Source organism: Schistocerca serialis, chromosome 1, assembly GCF_023864345.2.
Source record: "Schistocerca serialis cubense isolate TAMUIC-IGC-003099 chromosome 1, iqSchSeri2.2, whole genome shotgun sequence".
NCBI classification, from domain to species: Eukaryota; Metazoa; Arthropoda; class Insecta; order Orthoptera; family Acrididae; genus Schistocerca; species Schistocerca serialis.
The window spans coordinates 229,604,088-229,629,182 of NC_064638.1; the positions used below are offsets into that span (position 1 = coordinate 229,604,088).

At 39.7% G+C, this 25,095-nt stretch overlaps 1 protein-coding gene across 2 annotated transcripts in view; it reads left to right on the plus strand.

Annotated features, from left to right (window-relative positions):
* LOC126466493 (alpha-mannosidase 2) overlaps window positions 1–25,095 on the plus strand; it is a 201,713-nt gene that overhangs the window by 30,951 nt on the left and 145,667 nt on the right. For both annotated transcript variants that reach the window (XR_007585984.1, XM_050096391.1), the window contains exon 3: window positions 8,150–8,374. Coding sequence is in view for 1 of the 2 variants with exons in the window: in XM_050096391.1 (XP_049952348.1) it covers window positions 8,150–8,374 (225 nt within the window). In the remaining variant the exon portion in view is untranslated. The remainder of the gene's footprint in view (window positions 1–8,149; window positions 8,375–25,095) is intronic.

Genomic DNA, 25,095 nt, shown 5'->3' on the forward strand with positions numbered 1-25,095 from the left:
GTGGCACAACTTGACCAGAAGAAGGGATCGGTTGGTAGGACATGTTCTGAGGCATCAAGGGATCACCAATTTAGTATTGGAGGGCAGCGTGGAGGGTAAAAATCGTAGAGGGAGACCAAGAGATGAATACACAAAGCAGATTCAGAAGGATGTAGGTTGCAGTAGGTACTGGGAGATGAAAAAGCTTGCACAGGATAGAGTAGCATGGAGAGCTGCATCAAACCAGTCTCAGGACTGAAGACCACAACAACAACAACATACTGTGTCCAACAGTGTGGTGTACAGTTGGAAACTAGAACCTGCCATGTAAGCCCTGTGGGCAGCATCGTGGCGAAAGCTGGTGACCCACAACTGACAGTCAGTTGCCAGCAACTCTTGATGAACTATGTGATCACAATCTGTCAAGAAGCTTACCCACCTGTGTTGCTCAACTCTTTTTTTTTTTTTTTTTTTACAACTAGCACTTCAGACCTTTTACAGATCACCCAAAACTAGGTGGATCAGCTGGGATACAAATGGACACTCTATGCAAGGCCCTCCAATTGCCCAATCTTATATGTGTGCATAGCGATCCCTCTCACACCTGCTGTGGTGTGTATTTCAGTCCTCTGATTTGAATGAACCTATTCTGTAGCCCTAAGAAAAATGCTGATCCCACTGTTCTCAGATCCCTATTATGTTCAGCTCTCGACAGTCACCCAAATTTGACATGCATATATCTACATAGCTGGATCAAAATTCAACAATAGTTTTGGTTTTGTTTTTGCATTAGCAGGGGGCAGGAGAAGTTCTTTTTGCTGAGTGCATGCAGTGTGTACACTACAGAATTGGTCACCATATCACAGGCTCCGTTGTACAACAAAACACTCTGCACAAACAACTTCTTGGTTTGCAATGACTCCATGAGCTGCTTATTGACCTCCACAGCTCTGGTACCACTGTAATGTCTCTCTGGACTCTGAGCGATGTGGATATTCTGGGAAATTAAAGCACTATAGACTGGCTAAAGAAGCAATCACAAGACAAGCTTGGAGTACTGGGCATAGACCTATGACTGCATCTGCGACGTCAAATTTTGAAAACCTGGGATGTGAAATTACAGGCTACCACAACTCTCAGCAAGCTGAGGGCAATCAAAGACGTTGCATACTTTGCTCCAAACCTCCCGGAGAAAAGCCATTGTGTTGAGCTGTCTGCGTATAGGCAACAAGTCCCTTTTATGTCAAGAGGACTCCCCCTCCCCTCCAATACAGCTATGGTAATCGTCTCACAATTGTTCATATTCTCACAGTTTTTATACTTCTGGCTGATATGAGATGAGCCATCAACCTGTTTACCACCCAGACCCAGATACTGGCAGATGAAGGGATAGCAGCTGACAGTCGTACATTTCCTGAAGGGATTGGATTTTATAACAGAATTAGTGGATCCCAAAGTTTGGTGTCAAGGGTGGCTGTGAGATGAGGATATCTTGAAGTTGTGTGTGTCCAGGGTGGCCTTCAGTTACTTTCTCCAATTTTATATGTAGTGTGTAGAGTCTTCTTTTTATACCCCCTATTAGTAGTACTTATTATGATGGTACATCTTGGAACATCATTCAGCAACCAGTTACAGTTTTTAGCTACCTGCGATTTATCTCACTTTTGACTATTTGACTTGACCCCTTAACATAAAACCCCAAATTATCTCGATTTTGTTATTTTGGCAGAAACTTAAGATCCGAAGTATACTTGGGCAACTTAAGGACAGACTTTCGAAAAAATAAAATTCAGCTCATGTCCATTTCAACAATGATAGTTAACTCTTTGGCCACTAGAGAACATCTGGCCCTACATCTGTAACCTGGCTGTTGTAGTTTGGTCGAGGTGGTTGCCCCTAGATATCGTCTTTACTGTTTGCAGCTTTGGATGCTTGACGACAAAACGTTTGCTTTCAGTCTCTCTCTTGTATTGTTGTTTAGACAGTGCTTTAAGAAAAGGTGCATGTATCCTGAGTTTGACACTGAATTTAGTGGCTCAGAAAGTGAAGCAGAATGTGATGTTACCTCATTAGAGACTATAAACGTGACAACACTTCAACAGTTGAGTGACAAGTGTTCGCCAATGGTATGAGATAAATACATCCACTGTGCTCCAGCCAGCTCCTACATGATTTATGTTCACAGGGAACAGTTGTGAAATACATAGTTAGACTCCATAGCTGAACAGAAACTAAAAAATGAATTCAAGTTTTAGTATATGTCCAGCATAGTCCAGTGCACAAGTGGACTCAGGATTTTGTTAGTGGTGATCTTCAAAATTTTTTAACTCATTGTTTTGAGCTTTAAGAGCTATCTTTATATGTCTGTATGTAATGTCATTCATGGTGGGATTTTTTTCATGTATATAATTTTTTTTAAATAATTTGAAATATAAATCATTAAGTTAAGGGGTTAAAATACTTTTATGCAAATTTTCAATCATGACAAAAAGGTCACAGACCGTGGATCTGCCAATTCTCCTTTTCTCGTTCCACATCATTTTACATGAACTTTCAGTGCAACGAGGGGCAGATAATGAAGATGTTTAGTCCTATTAAACACATATCATCATCTAATATGTGGCTCCCAATTTTCAAAGGAACTGCCCTGTATCATACTGCACACCCAGCAGTACAAAAAGGCTGAAGCTGAAATTTGTACTACTACTACTACTACTACTACTACTACTCTCTTTATTGCACAGGAGTCTGCTACAGTAAGCACTGTATAGAAATGCTCATAAAAATCACCTTGCAATTGTGACTGTGATTGATGGAGGTATACCTTCTTGACACTCACTTTTTAGGATGCACCATTGAATTACACCCAAGAAAACCTGAACTGTTTGAATAATTAGAACTGGCATTCAATGTGTTGAGGTGAACTCAATACTGGAATAATGGCAAGAAATACTGAATTGTTGGGCAGATTAATATGATATATTGATAGTTACATGTATTATGAAGAGAGGCAATCTTGTGATGATGCTTTATTTAATTGAATCCCGCTTTAAGTGAATTTCATTGTATTATTGTATATCTAAAAACAAAGATGATGTGACTTACCATACGAAAGCGCTGGCAGGTTGATAGACACACAAACAAACACAAACATACACACAAAATTCAAGCTTTCGCAACCAACGGTTGCTTCATCAGGAAACAGGGAAGGAGAGGGAAAGACGAAAGGATGTGGGTTTTAAGGGAGAGGGTAAGGAGTCATTCCAATCCCGGGAGCGGAAAGACTTACCTTAAGGGGAAAAAAGGACAGGTATACACTCGCACACACACCCATATCCAACCGCACATACACAGACACAAGCAGACATTTGTAAAGGCAAAGAGTTTTGGCAGAGATGTCAGTCGAGGCAGAAGTACAGAGTCAAAGATGTTGTTGAAAGACAGCTGAGGTATGAGCGGCGGCAACTTGAAATTAGCGGAGGTTGAGGCCTGGTGGATAACGAGAAGAGAGGATATACTGAAGGGCAAGTTCCCATCTCCGGAGTTCTGACAGGTGGTGTTAGTGGTAAGTATCCAGATAACCCGGACGGTGTAACACTGTGCCAAGATGTGCTGACCATGCGCCAAGGCATGTTTAGCCACAAGGTGATCCTCATTACCAACAAACACTGTCTGCCTGTGTCCATTCATGCGAATGGACAGTTTGTTGCTGGTCATTCCCACATAGAAAGCTTCACAGTGTAGGCAGGTCAGTTGGTAAATCACATGGGTGCTTTAACACGTGGCTCTGCCTTTGATGGTGTACACCTTCCGGGTTACAGGACTGGAGTAGGTGGTGGTGGGAGGGTGCATTGGACAGGTTTTACACCAGGGGCAGTTACAAGGGTAGGAGCCAGAGGGTAGGGAAGGTGGTTTGGGGATTTCATAGGGATGAACTAAGAGGTTACGAAGGTTAGGTGGACGGCGGAAAGACACTCTTGGTGGAGTGGGGAGGATTTCGTGAAGGATGGATCTCATTTCAGGGCAGGATTTGAGGAAGTCGTATCCCTGCTGGAGAGCCACATTCAGAGTCTGATCCAGTTCCGGAAAGTATCCTGTCACAAGTGGGGCACTTTTGGGGGTTCTTCTGTGGGAGGTTCTGGGTTTGAGGGGATGAGGAAGTGGCTCTGGTTATTTGCTTCTGTACCAGGTCGGGAGGGTAATTGCGGGATGGGAAAGCTGTTTTCAGGTTGTTGGTGTAATGGTTCAGGGATTCCGGACTGGAGCATTTGTGACAGGATACTTTCCGGGACTGGATCAGACTCTGAATGTGGCTCTCCAGCAGGGATACGACTTCCTCAAATCCTGCCCTGAAATGAGATCCATCCTTCACGAAATCCTCCCCACTCCACCAAGAGAGTCTTTCCGCCGTCCACCTAACCTTCGTAACCTCTTAGTTCATCCCTATGAAATCCCCAAACCACCTTCCCTACCCTCTGGCTCCTACCCTTGTAACTGCCCCTGGTGTAAAACCTGTCCAATGCACCCTCCCACCACCACCTACTCCAGTCCTGTAACCCGGAAGGTGTACACCATCAAAGGCAGAGCCACGTGTTAAAGCACCCATGTGATTTACCAACTGACCTGCCTACACTGTGAAGCTTTCTATGTGGGAATGACCAGCAACAAACTGTCCATTCGCATGAATGGACACAGGCAGACAGTGTTTGTTGGTAATGAGGATCACCCTGTGGCTAAACATGCCTTGGTGCACGGCCAGCACATCTTGGCACAGTGTTGGTGTTATCTGGATACTTCCCACTAACACCAACCTGTCAGAACTCCGAAGAATGGAACTTGCCCTTCAGTATATCCTTTCTTCTCGTTATCCGCCAGGCCTCAACCTCCGCTAATTTCAAGTTGCCGCCGCTCATACCTCACCTGTCTTTCAACAACATCTTTGCCTCTGTACTTCTGCCTCGACTGACATCTCTGCCGAAACTCTTTGCCTTTACAAATGTCTGCTTGTGTCTGTGTATGTGCGGTTGGATATGGGTGTGTGTGCGAGTGTATACCTGTCCTTTTTTCCCCCTAAGGTAAGTCTTTCCGCTCCTGGGATTGAAATGACTCCTTACCCTCTCCCTTAAAACCCATATCCTTTCGTCTTTCCCTCTCCTTCCCTGTTTAAGCAACCGTTGGTTGCGAAAGCTTGAATTTTGTGTGTATGTTTGTGTTTGTTTGTGTGTCTATCGACCTGCCAGCACTTTCGTATGGTAAGTCACATCATCTTTGTTTTTAGATGTATTTTTCCCGCATGGAATGTTTCCCTCTATTATATTCATTGTATTATTGTTTTAATATGTATTGTTGTAGATAATGTGAAGTTAACAGAGTAAAGAGATTACATTTCTGGGCCTCAAAGGGGCTGAATTTGTGGATCCACTACTTAGTGTATTGCTTAAGAGTCATGAAATTTAATAACCATCTACAGTTTTTAGAAAAATAGTGAAAGAGGTGGGCAACAAATTGATAATTTGCTGTCACTTTATCACCTGAGTCGAAACAAGGCCCCGGGAGTAGACAACATTCCATTAGAACTACTGACGGCCTTGGGAGAGCCAGTCCTGATAAAACTCTATCATCTGGTGAGCAAGATGTATGAGACAGGCGAAATACCCTTAGACTTCAAGAAGAATATAATAATTCCGATCCCAAAGACTGCAGGTGCTGACAGATGTGAAAATTACCGAACAATCAGTTTAATAAGTCACGGATGCAAAATACTAACGCGTATTCTCTACAGACAAATGGAAAAACTGGTAGAACCTGACCTCGGGGGAAGATCAGTTTGGATTCTGTAGAAATATTGGAATACGCGAGGCAATACTGACCCTACGACTTATCTTAGAAGCTAGATTAAGGAAAGGCAAACCTCCGTTTCTAGCATTTGTGGTCTTAGAGAAAGCTTTTGACAATGTTGACTGGAATACTCTCTTTCAAATTCTGAAGGTGACAGGGGTAAAATACAGGGAGCGAAAGGCTATTTACAATTTGTACAGAAACCAGATGGCAGTTATAAGAGTCGAGGGCATGAAAGGGAAGCAGTGGTTGGGAAGGGAGTGAGACAGGGTTGTAGCCTATCCCTGATGTTATTCAATCTGTATATTGAGCAAGCAGTAAATGAAACAAAAGAAAAATTCGGAGTAGGTATTAAAATCCATGGAGAAGAAATAAAAACTTTGAGGTTCGCCGATGACATTGTAATTCTGTCAGAGACAGCAAAGGACTTGGAAGAGCAGTTGAACGGAATTTACAGTGTCATGAAAGGAGGGTATAAGATGAACATCAACAAAAGCAAAACGAGGATAATGGAATGTGGTCGAATTAAGTCAGGTGATGCTGAGGGAATTAGATTAGGAAATGAGACACTTAAAGTAGTAAAGGAGTTTTGGTATTTGGGGAACAAAATAACTGATGATGGTCGAAGTAGAGAGGATATCAAATGTAGACTGGCAATGGCAAGGAAAGCGTTTCTGAAGAAGAGAAATTTGTTAACATCGAGTATAGATTTAAGTGTCAGGAAGTCGTTTCTGAAAGTATTTGTTTGGAGCGTAGCCATATATGGAAGTGAAACATGGACGATAACTAGTTTGGACAAGAAGAGAATAGAAGCTTTCGAAATGTGGTGCTACAGAAGAATGCTGAAGATGAGATGGGTAGATCATATAACTAATGAGGAATTATTGAATAGGATTGGGGAGAAGAGAAGTTTGTGGCACAACTTAACTAGAAGAAGGGATCGGTTGGTAGGACATGTTCTGAGGCACGAAGGGATCACCAATTTAGCATTGGAGGGCAGCATGGAGGGTAAAAATCGTAGAGGGAGACCAAGAGATGAATACACTAAGCAGATTCAGAAGGATGTAAGTTGCAGTAGGTACTGGGAGATGAAGAAGCTTGCACAGGATAGAGTAGCATGGAGAGCTGCATCAAACCAGTCTCAGGACTGAAGACCACAACAACAACAAACGTTATCACAGGTATCTAAGATCTATTTTTTGCATTGTCTGTTTTATCTTCACCCATACTATCTATTACCATAAAATGGAGGAAGGTGCAGGCTTGTTATCAAATATATTAAGTCTGAGTCAGTTACTGGCATCATAAAAAACTTGGCTACTCTTAGAATTCAAAGTCCAGTATTTGCCAAGATTGTAGGTTGTGCAGTTTGTAGAAATAGTCTTCTACCATTGGAACAGCTGTTATCATATGTGCCAGTGAACTGCAGGTAAATAGGTACAGTATGAACACACAACTTCAGTGTTTGAGGCCATACAATCAGCAAATTTTTTGTACCAGATTTGTCTGTAAACAAAGACATTTTCTGAATGTACAAAACATGAAATGGCTTGTTGCACTTCATTTGCATCTGTGGTGTACACTACATCTAATTTTTGTGCTTTAAGTTAAATAGCATGAATGATCAGTTATTTTTGCCTAAAACATTAATTTTGAAAACATCTGAAAACACTTGAAATCTTAAACAAAGTCACATGGAAAGAGAAACGTTTTGAGTTTACATAATGGATGGGGTTTTAAAGGTGCTGCCTGATAATGCAGTAGTGACCAGTTTTAATCCAATATGTCTATTATTTGTGTTCCTAAATACCTAAAGTGGAGACAGAGCTATAGATCCCTACTAGTCTATCAAAACAGTTGTGAAATACATAGTTAGACTTGATATCTGAACAGAAACTAAAAAATGTATTCAAGTTTCCGTATATGTCCAGCATAGTCCAGTGCACAAGTGCACTCAGGATTTTGTTAGTGGTGATCTTCAAAATTTTGTAACTCATTGTTTTGATCTTTAAGAGCTATCTTTATGTCTGTGTGTAATGTCATTCATGATAGGATCTTTGTCATGTATATAAATTATTTTAACATAATTTGAAATAATGCTTCGTGATTACTATTCTATTGTTTGTGATTACTATTGTATTATTTGTATAATCTTTCAGTGGTAGACTAGTTTGTGATAAAGAACAGTACACTTTCTCAAATAGAAGTCATGTGTTTTTTGTAAGAATGGTAGTAAATTTTGAAACATGATTTCAGAAATGGTCGCAATAACTTGTTGAATGGTACTGCCATCGCACAATAATTGACCACTACACTGTACTTTAATTTTCAGAATAAGTGGATAAGAATTGGAGATCGTTTGAAAGAGCTTGAAGATGGTTTAAACAGGCATCATGAAACAGTTAGTAAGATAAGAGATTCAATTAAAAATCTAATTCAGAGCAATCCACAGACACCTGTAATGTCTGAGAATGTACAACAGTTAATGAACAAAGATTCAGATTCAGGTGATTATTGTGCCTTCGAAATTAATGAAGTTCCAAACACGGATGTTCAGGTATCGTAGCATATTACTGTGGCTTTTCTTGTAAAACCATATTTTTTAGATGACTGGTTTTGTAATTATAATTTCAGGATATCTTAATTTAAATATGTCTTACAAACTATCTTTATTTGCAGTTGTTACAGTATGTTGTAGCAATTCATAGCGTCGTCCTTGTGGTGTACCTTCTTCCCCTCAGTGTGATTTCTTTTCTTTTCTTTTGTTGTCTTTTAGTGTCCTGTGCATTGCAGCATTTTTATGTGCAGTGTATATGTTATGCGGACATACTTTTGCTTATAGATATGTTCGTGATTGAGTAAGTCAGCAGACAAGTAGGCAACAAATCACACTGTATTATAGAGTATGTACTATAATGAGTGTGACATTGAAATATGTGCTGCAAAGAAGAAAGGAAGATCCTTCCAACACTCTTTTGGTAACAGCATATTTCTAAAGGATAAAAGAGAGAACACATAAATTTGAGTTAAGGGAATGATACCGAATTTAGCTTTCTTAGTTTCTTTGCATCCTGAATTTAAATGTTGGTAGTCAAGTGTTTCTGCTTGATTGTAATTTTCTGTGTTTCCAAAGTCTTTTATTTTTAGTGAATTGGAGCATTTATTAATGTTTTAATTTTGACTTTTTTTCCTGTAAATAATTTACTCTGTGGTTGAAATAAAGAAGCATTGTTGTTGTTGTTGTTGTTGTGGTCTTCAGTCCTGAGACTGGTTTGATGCAGCTCTCCATGCTACTCTATCCTGTGCAAGTTTTTTCATCTCCCAGTACCTACTGCAACCTACATCCTTCTGAATCTGCTTAGCGTTTTCATCTCTTGGTCTCCCCCTACGATTTTTACCCTCCACGCTGCCCTCCAATACTAAATTGGTGATCCCTTGATGCCTCAGAACATGTCCTACCAACCGATCCCTTCTTCTGGTCAAGTTGTGCCACAAACTTCTCTTCTCCCCAATCCTATTCAATACTTCCTCATTAGTTATGTGATCTACCCATCTAATCTTCAGCATTCTTCTGTAGCACCACATTTCGAAAGCTTCTATTCTCTTCTTGTCCAAACTATTTATCGTCCATGTTTCACTTCCATACATGGCTACACTCCATACGAATACTTTCAGAAATGACTTCCTGACACTTAAATCAATACTGGATGTTAACAAATTTCTCTTCTTCAGAAACGCTTTCCTTGCCATTGCCAGCTTACATTTTATATCCTCTCTACTTCGACCATCATCAGTTATTTTGCTCCCCAAATAGCAAAACTCCTTTACTACTTTAAGTGCCTCATTTCCTAATCTAATTCCCTCAGCATCACCCGACTTAATTAGACTACATTCCATTATCCTTGTTTTGCTTTTGTTGATGTTCATCTTATATCCTCCTTTCAAGATACTGTCCATTCCATTCAACTGCTCTTCCAAGTCCTTTGCTGTCTCTGACAGAATTACAATGTCATCGGCGAACCTCAAAGTTTTTATTTCTTCTCCATGAATTTTAATACCTACTCCGAATTTTTCTTTTGTTTCCTTTACTGCTTGCTTAATATACAGATTGAACAACATCGGGGACAGGCTACAGCCCTGTCTTACTCCCTTCCCAACCACTGCTTCCCTTTCATGTCCCTCGACTCTTATAACTGCCATCTGGTTTCTGTACAAATTGTAAATAGCCTTTCGCTCCCTGTATTTTACCCCTGCCACCTTTAGAATTTGGAAGAGAGTATTCCAGTCAACATTGTCAAAAGCTTTCTCTAAGTCTACAAATGCTAGAAACGTAGGTTTGCCTTTCCTTAATCTTTCTTCTAAGATAAGTCGTAAGGTCAGTATTGCCTCACGTGTTCCAGTGTTTCTACGGAATCCAAACTGATCTTCCCCGAGGTTGGCTTCTACTAGTTTTTCCATTCGTCTGTAAAGAATTCGTGTTAGTATTTTGCAGCTGTGACTTATTAAGCTGATAGTTCGGTAATTTTCACATCTGTCAACACCTGCTTTCTTTGGGATTGGAATTATTATATTCTTCTTGAAGTCTGAGGGTATTTCGCCTGTTTCGTACATCTTGCTCACCAGATGGTAGAGTTTTGTCAGGACTGGCTCTCCCACGGCCGTCAGTAGTTCCAATGGAATAATGTCTACTCCGGGGGCCTTGTTTCGACTCAGGTCTTTCAGTGCTCTGTCAAACTCTTCACGCAGTATCTTATCTCCCATTTCATCTTCATCTACATCCTCTTCCATTTCCATAATATTGTCCTCAAGTACATCGCCCTTGTATAGACCCTCTATATACTCCTTCCACCTTTCTGCTTTCCCTTCTTTGCTTAGAACTGGGTTTCCATCTGAGCTCTTGATATTCATACAAGTCGTTCTCTTATCTCCATAGGTCTCTTTAATTTTCCTGTAGGCGGTATCTATCTTACCCCTAGTGAGATAAGCCTCTACATCCTTACATTTGTCCTCTAGCCATCCCTGCTTAACCATTTTGCACTTCCTGTCGATCTCATTTTTGAGACGTTTGTATTCCTTTTTGCCTGTTTCACTTACTGCATTTTTATATTTTCTCCTTTCATCAATCAAATTCAATATTTCTTCTGTTACCCAAGGATTTCTACTAGCCCTCGTCTTTTTACCTACTTGATCCTCTGCTGCCTTCACTACTTCATCCCTCAAAGCTACCCATTCTTCTTCTACTGTATTTATTTCCCCCATTCCTGTCAATTGCTCCCTTATGCTCTCCCTGAATCTCTGTACAACCTCTGGTTCTTTTAGTTTATCCAGGTCCCATCTCCTTAAATTCCCACCTTTTTGCAGTTTCTTCAGTTTTAATCTACAGGTCATAACCAATAGATTGTGGTCAGAGTCCACATCTGCCCCTGGAAACGTCTTACAATTTAAAACCTGGTTCCTAAATCTCTGTCTTACCATTATATAATCTATCTGATACCTTTTAGTATCTCCAGGGTTCTTCCATGTATACAACCTTCTTTCATGATTCTTAAACCAAGTGTTAGTTATGATTATGTTGTGCTCTGTGCAAAATTCCACCAGACGGCTTCCTCTTTCATTTCTGTCCCCCAATCCATATTCACCTACTATGTTTCCTTCTCTCCCTTTTCCTACACTCGAATTCCAGTCACCCATGACTATTAAATTTTCGTCTCCCTTCACAATCTGAATAATTTCTTTTATTTCATCATACATTTCTTCAATTTCTTCGTCATCTGCAGAGCTAGTTGGCATATAAACTTGTACTACTGTAGTAGGTGTGGGCTTCGTATCTATCTTGGCCACAATAATGCATTCACTATGCTGTTTGTAGTAGCTTACCCGCATTCCTATTTTCCTATTCATTATTAAACCTACTCCTGCATTCCCCCTATTTGATTTTGTGTTTATAACCCTGTAGTCACCTGACCAGAAGTCTTGTTCCTCCTGCCACCGAACTTCACTAATTCCCACTATATCTAACTTCAACCTATCCATTTCCCTTTTTAAATTTTCTAACCTACCTGCCCGATTAAGGGATCTGACATTCCACGCTCCGATCCGTAGAACGCCAGTTTTCTTTCTGCTGATAACGACATCCTCTTGAGTAGTCCCCGCCCGGAGATCCGAATGGGGGACTATTTTACCTCCGGAATATTTTACCCAAGAGGATGCCATCATCATTTAACCATACAGTAAAGCTGCATGCCCTCGGGAAAAATTACGGCTGTAGTTTCCCCTTGCTTTCAGCCGTTTGCAGTACCAGCACAGCAAGGCCGTTTTGGTTATTGTTACAAGGCCAGATCAGTCAATCATCCAGACTGTTGCCCTTGCAACTACTGAAAAGGCTGCTGCCCCTCTTCAGGAACCACACGTTTGTCTGGCCTCTCAACAGATACCCCTCCGTTGTGGTTGCACCTACGGTACGGCTATCTGTATCGCTGAGGCACGCAAGCCTCCCCACCAACGGCAAGGTCCATGGTTCATGGGGGGGGAGGGAGCATTGACTATTGGAATATAGAAATTTTCAGAGTAAACCCTTGTATCGAAAGATTTGACAAAAGCTTGGAACGCTGCGTCCCATTTCTTATAAATTCATCATCTCGCTGGCGAAACTTTTGATCCGGTGAATTGTGTCATCACTTGGTACAAGGCATTTCGAAACTGGAGCTCTGGGTTTTTAATCGAAGATAGGTTGTTCTGACTCAGATTTATTTTATTGATCTTGCTACTGTTACACTTCTGCAGTAAAAATTCCAATTCCACAGATCTGTAGTCCTGTGTTTTGACACAGTGATGTGCCAGCAAGTGACACACTTTGTTCAATTTTAAATTTGCTGAAAGCTTTACTGTTTGTTAGTAATGATAATGCTCCTATTACTATCTCATTTCTTCTGTGTTTTCTTGGTAAACATTTGATTGAACAGTACAAGTCGTACACAAATAAGCAACTCATGAGAGTTGTGCAAACCACCAAGAAGTGCGTGACAGAGGGTGTGGCCCATTGTACTAGTTATTAGGGTTTCTTCACATTCAGTTCATATATGGATTGTGGGAACAGTGATTGTTTGAATGCCTTTGTGCACACTGTAATTATTCTAATCATATCCTCATAATCCCTATGTGAATGATAAATAGGGGGTTGTAGTATACCTAGAGTAAACTTTGTTAGTGAACTTTCTCAGGATAGTTTACATCTATCTTCAAGAGTCTGCCAGATCAGCTTCTTCAGTATCTCTATGACACTCTCCCATGGACCAAACAAACCTGTAGCCATTTGTACTGCCCTCCTCTGTATATGCTCAATATCCCCAGTTAGTCCTATTTGGTACAGGCCCCACACATTTGAGCAACATTGTAGAATGTCTCACACGAGTGAGTTTTGAGCAATCTTCTTTGTAGACTTTTTGCATTTTGCTTGTATTCTACTAATAAACTGATGTCTACTACCTGCTTCACCCACGACTGAGCCTATGTGATCATTGCATTCCATATACCTACCTACAAAGTGTTACACCCAGGTATATGTATGAGTTGACCGAATCCAACAATGACTCATTGATCATCATCGTAATCATAATCATCATAATCATCATCATTTAACAGTTCCAGTTTCCCGGGTACTGGTAATGAGCTTCTTCCTCTTTGTCCTGTCCAAATACATGTGTTCATGGAGAACATCTTTGACTGTCCATCCTGTGGTCACTAGATCAGCCTTAATCAAGTCCATCCATTGGATTCGAGGTCTTCCTTGAGGTCTTTTCCCATCCATCTGTCTTTCCAAATTTATTTTGGTTGTTCTAGTTGGCTCGATTCACATCAGCCCGTACCATAGAAGTCTAGATGCGCTGATTCGATCTAATAGGGATGTCTTTATTCCAGCTTCTTTCCTCACCTCCTCATTCCTAAACTTTTCCATCTTAGTCTTCTGGATGGTGGATGTAAGAAATTTCATCTCTGAATATTGCAGCCTTGATGATTCTCTTTTTGTGAGGGTAAATTTTTCAATACCATAGGTCAGTATTGGTATGAAATAGACATTAAACATCATCAGTTTGGCTGGTTTTGGAATCAAGTCATCCCATAAAAGTGATCTTACTTGTTGGTAGAATTCAGATCCTTTTTGCACTCTGTTGGTGATTTCATTTCTGACCAAATTATCACTGGAGATTACAATTCCAAGGTAAGGAAAACAGTCCACACACTCTAATTGGTGGCCTCCTAGTTTTACACATGCTGGTTGTCCTTCTTTGTTGGCTGCCATCACCCCTGTCTTGTTCTTGCTGATGTTGTGGTTATATTTCTGGAACCAAGATTTCCATTCATCGAGTCTGATCTGTACTTCCTCTTCAGTTTCGCCCCACATCGTGATGTCATCACATTCAGTTCTCCTGATTTCTCCTCGACTTTCTTCATTATAATATCCATAACAGTGATGAATAGTAGTGGTGACAGTGCACTTTCTTGCTGAACTCCACTCTTGGTCTCAAACCATGATGATCGTCCTTCCTCAATTTGTGCACAGCTAGTACAGTCTTTGTACAACATCTGAATTTTTCTTATAGTCCTTCAGGCACGTTCTTTTTCCTCGGACATTCCCAGATCTTATCTCTTAAACACTATCATAGGCTTTTTCTATATCCAGGAATACAATGACCAGATTCATGCCTTTCTCCCAATACTTTTCAATTAACATGCGGATGCTAAAAATTAGATCTATTGTTGATCTGTTACTTCTGAAGCCATATTGTTCCTCCTCCAGCTGTGGTTCTATGAAAGATGTGGTTCTCAGTCTCTTTTCTATGATCTTCTCAAGTATTTGCAGCCCACGAGACAGTAGGGTTACTCGTCTATAGTTCGTGGGGTTCCACCTGCTACTTTTCTTGAACAGGGGAATTATTACACCGTTGCTCCAGTCCGTGTGTATTTTGTTATCTGCCCATATGGCATTAAGTACTCGGCACAGCCACTGTATGCCTCGGATACTTTCTGACTTTATCATGTCTGCGTTCACTTCATCTGCACCTGAAGATTTTCCTTTAGGCATAGATTTTAAGGTTGCCTCTGTTTCTGTCCAGGTGATGGGAGTTTCCTCATTGTATGTGTGGATTTCCAGTTCTGTATTTGGTTCTTCAACTGATCTATTTAATAGGTGGTCAGAATGGTTTTTTCAGGACTTCTCTCATGTCACTTTCTGTCCTAACCATATTTCCATTTCCGTCTTCAAGTGCTTTCATGGTATCCATTGGTTTCCTTTTACCTCTGCTAACCATATGCAACAGTTTCTTATTGCCTCCACTGTCCTCCTCCAACTCCTAAGTGAATATCTTCCATGCCTTGGTCTTTTCTTCTGCAACCATTCTTTTAACTTTCAGTTTCTTGATTCGGTACATTTGTTCGAGGTTTCTGATCTTTGCCTCATCTCTGATAAGTTCTGGTTTATTTTTCTCCCGATCCCTCATTTTTCCTGAAGAGATCTCCTTCCCTGATTATTGCTCTCACACTTTCATTCCACCAAGGTGTTTCCTTCTCGCTTGTCTGCATCTTGTCTTTCCACAAACTTCAGTGGCTTCCTTTACCAATGTGTACCTTAGTCTGGTCCATTCTGCCGCTCCGATTTTCCTTTCATCTCTTGCTAACGGGGATTTTATCCAGTTCTGATATTCAGCTCTCTTCTCTGTTTTCTGGAGTTCCCATACTTTGATTTTTTACATTTTCTTGTTCTGTACTTTTGGCACATGACAGTGATTACTGTCAAGGCTCTCACTAGGGATTACTCTGACATCAGTTACGATTCTACTCATTTCTTCATCTGTGATGACATAATCAATTACAGTCTTTTATAATCCATTCCAACTGTATCGTATTATCTTAGGCTCTCTCTCTTCTCAAACCAACTCCTTTCACCACTAACCCATTCCTCATACAGAAGTCAAGGGGATGCTCACCTTCTATATTTCTTCTACCACATCCATGGGGTCCCATTACATTCTCATATCCTGTTCTATCTGTCCCAATCTGTGCATTTAGGTCTCCTATAATGATCTCTACTAATGACTTTTTCCAAATCTTCAAGAAACTGGTTGTTATCCTCTTACCAACATCCAGTTTGAGGCGCATACACCTGTACTAAAGTTAGTTTCTCCTTCCCTAAATGTACAGTCATCTTTATTATTCTCTCACTAATGTACTGAATGTCAGTGACTCCTTCTAGATCTTCATTCATGATGAAACCTACACCATTCTTCACCTCTTTGTTATTTCCATGGCAATACAGTGTGTACTGTTTCCATAATTTCTTCATGCCTTTCCATTTTGTTTCACACATCTCCAGTGTCATTAATTTTCTCCTTTCCATATGGTCCACTAGTTCACATTTTCCTGTGAGGTTGAGTAAGTTGATAATCCCAATCCGTGTAAGTCTTCTCCGGGATTTTTACAAGACTCTGTCTATCATCAGGCCGTAAACCATCATCCCTGACATGAGTATGCTCATGCTGGTATCTTAATCGAGTTGATCGCGTTCTGAGGCTCTTATGTGTCTTGAAAGCAACTGCAAATAAGCTCTTTTACTGGCTTGCTAGGCCTAATGTAATTGAGGATTTTCTTTCAGGGTTAACTCCCTCAGCTTTCGATAAGCCAGTATCATACTACAAGACAGCAGTTGCTGGTTTTGGTCCACCTTGGGTATTTTATTTCCCCAGTACCCATCAATTTGGTGAGCATTCCCCTATCCGCTACCTGGGGAGGCACCTGATGGGAGACCAGCATACTCCACACTCATTGATATACTCATGGGATACTATGTTGTTTTTTGTTAATTGCACAATTTTGCTTTTTTGTACAGTTAAAACAAGTTGCCAATTTTTGCACCACTTTGAAATTTTATCAAGAACTGACAGAATATATATACAGGATCTTTCACAAAGTACTTACTTATAGATGCAACATCTGCAAAATGTCTAAGGTTACCATTAATGTTGTATGCAAGGTCGTTAATATACAACATGAACAGCAAGGGTCCCAACAAACTTTCCTGGGACAAACCTGAAGTTACTTCTACAGCTGAAGATGACTATTCATCTAAGGTGACATGCTGTGCCCTCCGTAGCAAAAAATCCTCAATCCAGCCACAAATTTCATTTGATACCCAATATGGTCATACTTTTGAATATAAGCATAGCTGTTGTACTGAGTCAAATGGTTTTCAGAAATCGAGAAATACTGCATTTATCTATCTGCCATGATCCAAAACCTTCAGTATGTCATGTAAGAAAAGTGTGAGTTATGTTTCACATAATCAATGTTTTTGGAATCTGTGCTGTTTGACATGGAGGTGGTCATTCTGATAAAGATATCTCATTATGTTTAAGCTCAGAATGTGTTATAAGATTCTACAGCACATCGATGTTGAGGACGATATTAGATGGTAGTTTTGTGGATCTCTTCTACTACTCTTCTTATACACACCTGTGCTTCTTCCAGCTACTGGGCACAGTTTTTTGTTCAAGGTATCTATAATAGATTATAGTTAGAATAGGGGCTAACTCAGTCACAAATCCATTAAAGAATCTGCTAGGGATTCTATTGGGTCCTGGGGCTTCATTCAATTTTAACAATTTTAGCTGTGTCTCAACACAACTGACACTAACACTTATTTCACTCATCTTTTCAGTGGTACGAGGATTAAATTAGGGAAATCCTCCTGGGTTTTCCTATGTAAAGGACCATTTGAAAGCAGAATGAAGCACTTTAGTCATTGGTTTGCTACCTTCAATTTCAGTTCCTCTCTCGTTCTTTTGTGAAAAATCATTTGACAATATTCTGCTAGTGTAGTCATTGAAGGCTTTATGCACTGCTCTCTTGATAGCCAAATGTGTTTCATTCAACGTCTATCTATCTATAGTCATCTGCTTTGTATTACACCATTATGCAGTAGGCTCTGTTTATTTAGAAGTTCTTTACAGTGACTGTATACCATGGAGGATATCTCCCATTATGAACTGATGATCTATTGGGTACATATCTATCCAGTGCATGGTCAATTATTATCTTAAAGTTGAACCATAGTTCTCCTACATGCACATGCCCTGTGCTGAAAGTTTCAGGTTCCTCATTGAGATAAGATACTACTGATTTCTTACCTAGTTTACTGAACAAGTTTATCTTTCTACTTGTTTTAGATGGTCTTTGTACTTTGTTGCTGCAACTGCCTTGTGGTCACTGATACCAGTTCAGATGTGGATTTCTCAGAGAGCTCAGGTTTATTTGTTGCCATTAGATCCAATATATTTCCATGATGAGTGGGGTTCCAAACTATCTCTTGTAGGTAGTTTTCAGAATAGGCATTTAGTATTGTTCCACAGGATTTCTTATTACTTACAACACTAACAAAACTATAATTTTCCCAACTGATTGTTGGATGATTAAAGTCTCCACCGATGATTACACTATGCGAACATTTAGAGTACAAAAAACATCATAGAGAAGCTTGCAGTGACAACACAGCATATTCACTTCAATAGAAATTGTCTTAAAAATAACGTCATTCCAAATTATGGTAAGATTAATGTCAAAACAAACACAACAACTGGAAAAAAACCACACTGGAAAATGCATAGAAGCTCTGGGTGAAAAATGAACTAAAAGTACCTTACATTAAAAAGCAAATGTTCAGTGCACAGGTTTATAATGCAGAATTACAACTGGGAAAATTGCTTCCTAGACCAGAATAAGATTCCATAACCGAAAAAGTAAGAAAGTACAGGGTTATTACAAATGATTGAAGCGATTTCACAGCTCTACAATAACTTTATTACATGAGATATTTTCACAATGCTTTGCACACACATACTGATTCGGCAGACATCAAGCCGATAATCAAGTTCCTCCCACACTCGGCGCAGCATGTCCCCATCAATGAGTTCGAAAGCATCGTTGATGCGAGCTCGCAGTTCTGGCACGTTTCTTGGTAGAGGAGGTTTAAACACTGAATCTTTCACATAACCCCACAGAAAGAAATCGCATGGGGTTAAGTCGGGAGAGCGTGGAGGCCATGACATGAATTGCTGATCATGATCTCCACCACGACCGATCCATCGGTTTTCCAATCTCCTGTTTAAGAAATGCCGAACATCATGATGGAAGTGCGGTGGAGCACCATCCTGTTGAAAGATGAAGTCGGCACTGTCGGTCTCCACTTGTGGCATGAGCCAATTTTCCAGCGTGTCCAGATACACGTGTCCTGTAACGTTTTTTTCGCAGAAGAAAAAGGGGCCGTAAACTCTAAACCGTGAGATTGCACAAAACACGTTAACTTTTGGTGAATTGCGAATTTGCTGCACGAATGCGCGAGGATTCTCTACCGCCCAGATTCGCACATTGTGTCTGTTCACTTCACCATTAAGAAAAAATGTTGCTTCATCACTGAAAACAAGTTTTGCACTGAACGCATCCTCTTCCATGAGCTGTTGCAACTGCGCCGAAAATTCAAAGCGTTTGACTTTGTCATCGGGTGTCAGGGCTTGTAGCAGTTGTAAACGGTAAGGCATCTGCTTTAGCCTTTTCTGTAAGATTTTCCAAACCATCAGCTGTGGTACGTTTAGCTCCCTGCTTGCTTTATTCGTCGACTTCTACCGTGGGCTACGCATGAAACTTGCCCGCACGCGTTCAACCATTTCTTCGCTCACTGCAGGCCGACCTGTTGATTTCCTCTTACAGAGGCATCCAGAAGCTTTAACCTGCGCATACCATCGTCGAATGGAGTTAGCAGTTGGTGGATCTTTGTTGAACTTCGTCCTGAAGTGTCGTTGCACTGTTATGACTGACTGATGTGAGTGCATTTCAAGCATGACATACACTTTCTCGGCTCCTGTCGCCATTTTGTCTCACTGCGCTCTCGAGTGCTCTGGTGGCAGAAACCTGAAGTGCGGCTTCAGCCGAACAAAACTTTATGAGTTTTTCTACGTATCTGTAGTGTGTCGTGACCATATGTCAATGAATGGAGCTACAGTGAATTTATGAAATCGCTTCAATCATTTGTAATAGCCCTGTACACAGAGTTCATCATACAGAAAACAAAAGCCACACAGAAGAAAAAGCTAGTTTATCTTATAAAACAACAGTTGCCCCTCAAATTGTACCAAAACAGTTGTAGGAAACACACATCCTACACACCTTTCTTCACCAATACCAACATAGTATTCACTGCAGAAGAAAAGACACTACTCTGCAAAGCATCAAAACACAACATTCAAGCTCCACAGGACCAAAAGACCAAGAGAAGCTCATCACTAGTGTCACACAGATTTCAACCATCGCCTTTAAGAAACAAAACTATGGAATAGCAGCCTGCCACAAAATTAATGAAATTATTGAGAAGGAAATTGTAAAACTACTCCCAGTATACAAGATAAGAGAAGAAGCTCTTACACGTGCCATTAAGACTAAATTAAACATGAGTAATGCTATAATTGTAAGAGCTGACAAGGGTAATACAACTGTTGTAATGAACCAAGCAACATACACAGAAAATGCTTTAGACTTCTTCCAAGCCAACAACGCAACAGAAATACATAGAGATCAAACAGCCAGAATACAAAATACACTCATTTCAAATAACATGAACTTCCTACTCCCCATCCAAGAATCACAAGAAACATTGTAACAATAAGCCCACATGCTTGGATCACAATCAAAGATACACAAAAATGCGACCTCCATCAGGCCTATAGTGAACTGTAGGAACAGCCGAACATTCAAACTCAACAAAATGTACTTAAAAATTCTCAAAGAAGCATACACATTCAGTAATAAGAGAACACTTAAAAACACATCAGAATTCACACAACATGTCAAAAACATAGAAGTTCCTGATGGACCCACACTTGCCTCATTTGACATACAAAACCTTTACTCATCTGTGCAAATACATCCCACACTACAGATAATTACAGCCAAGCTGCAAAAGCACAAAAACATAATCCCTACAACTCACATTACTGAACTAATGGACCTGCTCAAATTAACTCTTTCACAAAACTGTTTCAAATTTACTCATAAAAATCTACAAAGAAACAGATGGCTTGATAGTGGGCTCAAACCTTTCTGGATTGTTAACTGAAATATTTTTAAGTAATTTGGAAGACAAACTCCCGAATTCCAATCACCACCTCCTCAAAAATATCATGTACTACTACAGATATGTGGGTGATACCATCATTTTAATCAATGACACAGAAGATGACATCAGCGAGTTGAACCAATTATTCAACAACTCCCATGAAAACATAAAATTCTCAGTTGAACACCAAGCAGGTGTCAGTATAAATTTTTTAGACCATACCATTAAAATAAAGAATAACAGAATAAGTTTGAAATTTATCGGGAGCCTACCACAACACATACTACAGTCCACAACTACTGTCATCCCACAGCCCACAAAATGGCAACATTCCAATACATGATCAATATAGCTATCCAACTACCACTCTATGAAGATAAATGCGTACAAGAAATTGAAACAATAAAGCAAACAGCTATTGCAAATGATTATAAGAGCTCCAGAGTAGACACCCTAAAACACTCGATAGTGGCAACAAGATCACATCACATAAAACAAAAAGAAAACATCTTCCATACAATCCCCTTTCTAGGTATATTTGATATCAGATTGCCAATGTCTTAGACTGAAAAAGCATAAGTGTATTCTTTATCACAGACAAGATTGGATGGAAGTTACCTCACAACATCAACACACTTCATCACACAGGTGTGCACAAAATTAATGTTTGGACTGTGACTGCTTCTACATAGGCCAGACAGTTAGATCATTTGAGATTAGGTTTAAAGAACACATGGCAGCACTAAAAAACAAAAAAATGCCACACTTCATCAATAGCCATCAACCTGCATGAAACAAAACACCATGTTAACAACACAAGTATCAGCATTCTACGTATCCAGCCTAAAGGCAAAAAACTAGACATCCTTGAAACACTCCAAATATACGAACACCAATCAAAACAACATGAGTCCATCTAAAATGACAAAAATGACAATATTTGCAATAGTATCATCCCTGTTTTCAAAAAGTCTGAATATTATTGTTGTCTGCAAAGTCCTTAATTAGCAATATGAGCAGCAAGATAACTAGCTGTGTTCTCTCTACCAGAAACAGTCAATCCAGTCACAAATTTCACTTGATACTCCATACGATCATATTTTTTATAATAATCATTTGGAAATCCAGAAATGCTGCATTTACTGTCTTGATCGAAAGCTTTCAGTATGTTATATGAGAAAAGTGCGAGTTGGGTTTCACAAGGTCTAAGTTTTCAGAATCTATGCTGGTTGGCATCAAGAAGATTATTCTATGGGAGATACCTTATTATGTTTGACTTCAGAATATGTACCAAGATTCAACAACATATCAGTGTCAAACATAAACTGAATGGAAGTTTGTGGATCACATCTACTACCCTTCTTGTACATGTGTGTGACTTGTGCTGTTTTCCAAATACTGCGCATTGTGTTTTGTTCAAAGGTTCTGCAACTGATTATTGTTGACAAAGGGGCTTGCTCAACTGCAAAATTTAGTATAAATCTGATAGGGATTTCACCAGGCCCTGTAGCTTCAGTTTTAATTATTTCAGCTGTTTCTCAATGTCGCTGACAGTGAAATTTACTTAACTCATCTTGTCAGTGCTATGTGGCCTAGATTGGGGCAGTAGTCTGGAGATTTCCTTTGTAAAGGAATATTTAAAAACAGAGTTAAGCATTTCTGCTTTTTGCTTTGCTATGCTCAATTTCAGTTCCTGTCTCATCCATGAGTGACTGGATGCTAACTAAGTTGCTACAAACAGCCTTTACATGTGACCAGAGGAGGAAAGCATTAATTAGCGCATTAAATGTTTGAAGGAAACACTGTCACAAGTACAGTTGACTGAAGTCTTCACGTAAAGTCAGCTTTAGCTCGTGACAAAGTGAAAAACAATGTGACTCACTATCAGTGTGTCACTTTGCAACATGACAAATTCAAGTTTATATGTTATCTATGGAACAGGTGTTACCATTGATAACTATGATTCTGAGTATTAATCTCAATTGATTTTGAATATTTAATGTCATATGCTGTATTGCTTTGTGACTGCAATTGATTTTGAATATTTAATGTCATGTGCTGTATTGCTTTGTGACTGCCTTTTTTTTTTTGGTCTCCCAAAGAGACTAGGGAGGGGGGGGGGGGGATATGTTTGTTTGTTTGTTGTCTTCAGTCCTGAGACTGGTTTGATGCAGCTCTCCATGCTACTCTATCCTGTGCAAGCTTCTTCATCTCCCAGTACTTACTGCAACTTACATCCTTCTGAATCTGCTTAGTGTATTCATCTCTTGGTCTCCCTCTACGATTTTTACCCTCCACACTGCCCTCCAATACTAAATTGGTGATCCCTTGATGCCTCAGAATATGTCCTACCAACCGGTCCCTTCTTCTTGTCAAGTTGTGTCACAAACTCCTCCCCTATTCTATTCAATACCTCCTCATTAGTTACGTGATCTACCCATCTAATCTTCAGCATTCTTCTGTAGCACCACATTTCAAAAGCTTCTATTCTCTTCTTGTCCAAACTATTTATCGTCCATGTTTCACTTCCATACATGGCTACACTCCATACAAATACTTTCTGAAACGACTTCCTTACACTTAAATCTATACTCGATGTTAGCAAATTTCTCTTCTTCAGAAACGCTTTCCTTGCCATTGCCAGTCTGCATTTTATATCCTCTCTACTTCGACCATCATCAGTTATTTTGCTCCCCAAATAGCAAAAATCCTTTACTACTTTAAGTGTCTCATTTCCTAATCTAATTCCCTCAGCATCACCTGACTCAATTCGACTACATTCCATTATCCTCGTTTTACTTTTGTTGATGTTCATCTTATATCCTCCTTTCATGACACTGTCCATTCCGTTCAACTGCTCTTCGAAGTCCTTTGCTGTCTCTGACAGAATTACAATGTCGTCGGCGAACCTCAACGTTTTTATTTCTTCTCCATGGACTTTAATACCTACTCTGAATTTTTCTTTTGTTTGCTGTACTGCTTGCTCAATGTACAGATTGAATAACATTGGGGACAGGCTACAACCCTGTCTCACTCCCTTCCCAACCGCTATATAACAAACAGATAAATTAAGTGGAGTAAATCGTGTATTATCAATCACGGGGTAGGTTACTCTGAATGGAATGAGATACCGCCAAATTCTTTGGGTTTAAAGACCTTAACTAATAGTACCCTGGTAAATATGATTAACATTTAAAATTATAACTAAGAAAACAGATGCCAGGTGTCCTTTGCAAATCTGCAGTATTTCTATTCAGTGATAGTGAGACTACATTGAATGAAATTTGACACAGCAAATAATATTTCACAAAATACTTAAGATTCTCATTTTACTGACTTTCTTACCAGTTTATACTCTCAAATCTGCACAGTCTCAGTCCATTAGCGTACAGCACCTCCACTATTGCTGTTTCTTATGTAACTGATAAAGTTTCTTGTGTAACTGATAAACTGTGCTGGGATTATCAGTGATCAGACCATGCAATCCCATTTTCTTTCCAGGCTCTGTCTCTCTTTAATTTTTTGCAATATGAGTATTGTGTGAACTAACGCGAGATGGCACAAAATATGCTGGGAAAGCACACAACATCCAAAGGAGGCTTGGATGACATTATTTCCTCTGTACTGTTATCCATTTTCACCAGATGACAGCTGTGTGCAATTAACTGACAGATACTATAATTTTTTGTGAACATGTAGCCGAAATATACTCGCCATTTTACCCTTTGCTGATAGTGTTAATGATCACTTTTCTTACATCTTGACATTTTTGGCACAGGGCTTAGAGTGTACCATTTCAGTGTCTGCATTGCACATCTTACTTGTCAGCCTATGAGCAGAATGAGGGCTATCCAGGAATATGCTGGCACTCTAGACACTAAAAGCATGAAAGTCTGAATGCAAGTAATTAATATGTAACATAATAAATCCTGCTTTGGTTTCTTAGGTAATAAATTTGGCATTTTTTAAATGGTTTTCACTGCATGTTAGCATAACTTTTCCTTTTCTGGGGATCAACTTGTTGTTGTTTTAAAAAAGAGTAATTAGCATGATCTAAGATGACTCCTAAATGTGAAATTTCCTATTTTATTTTTGATGCATGCCTTAAGGCCCCCTGACAC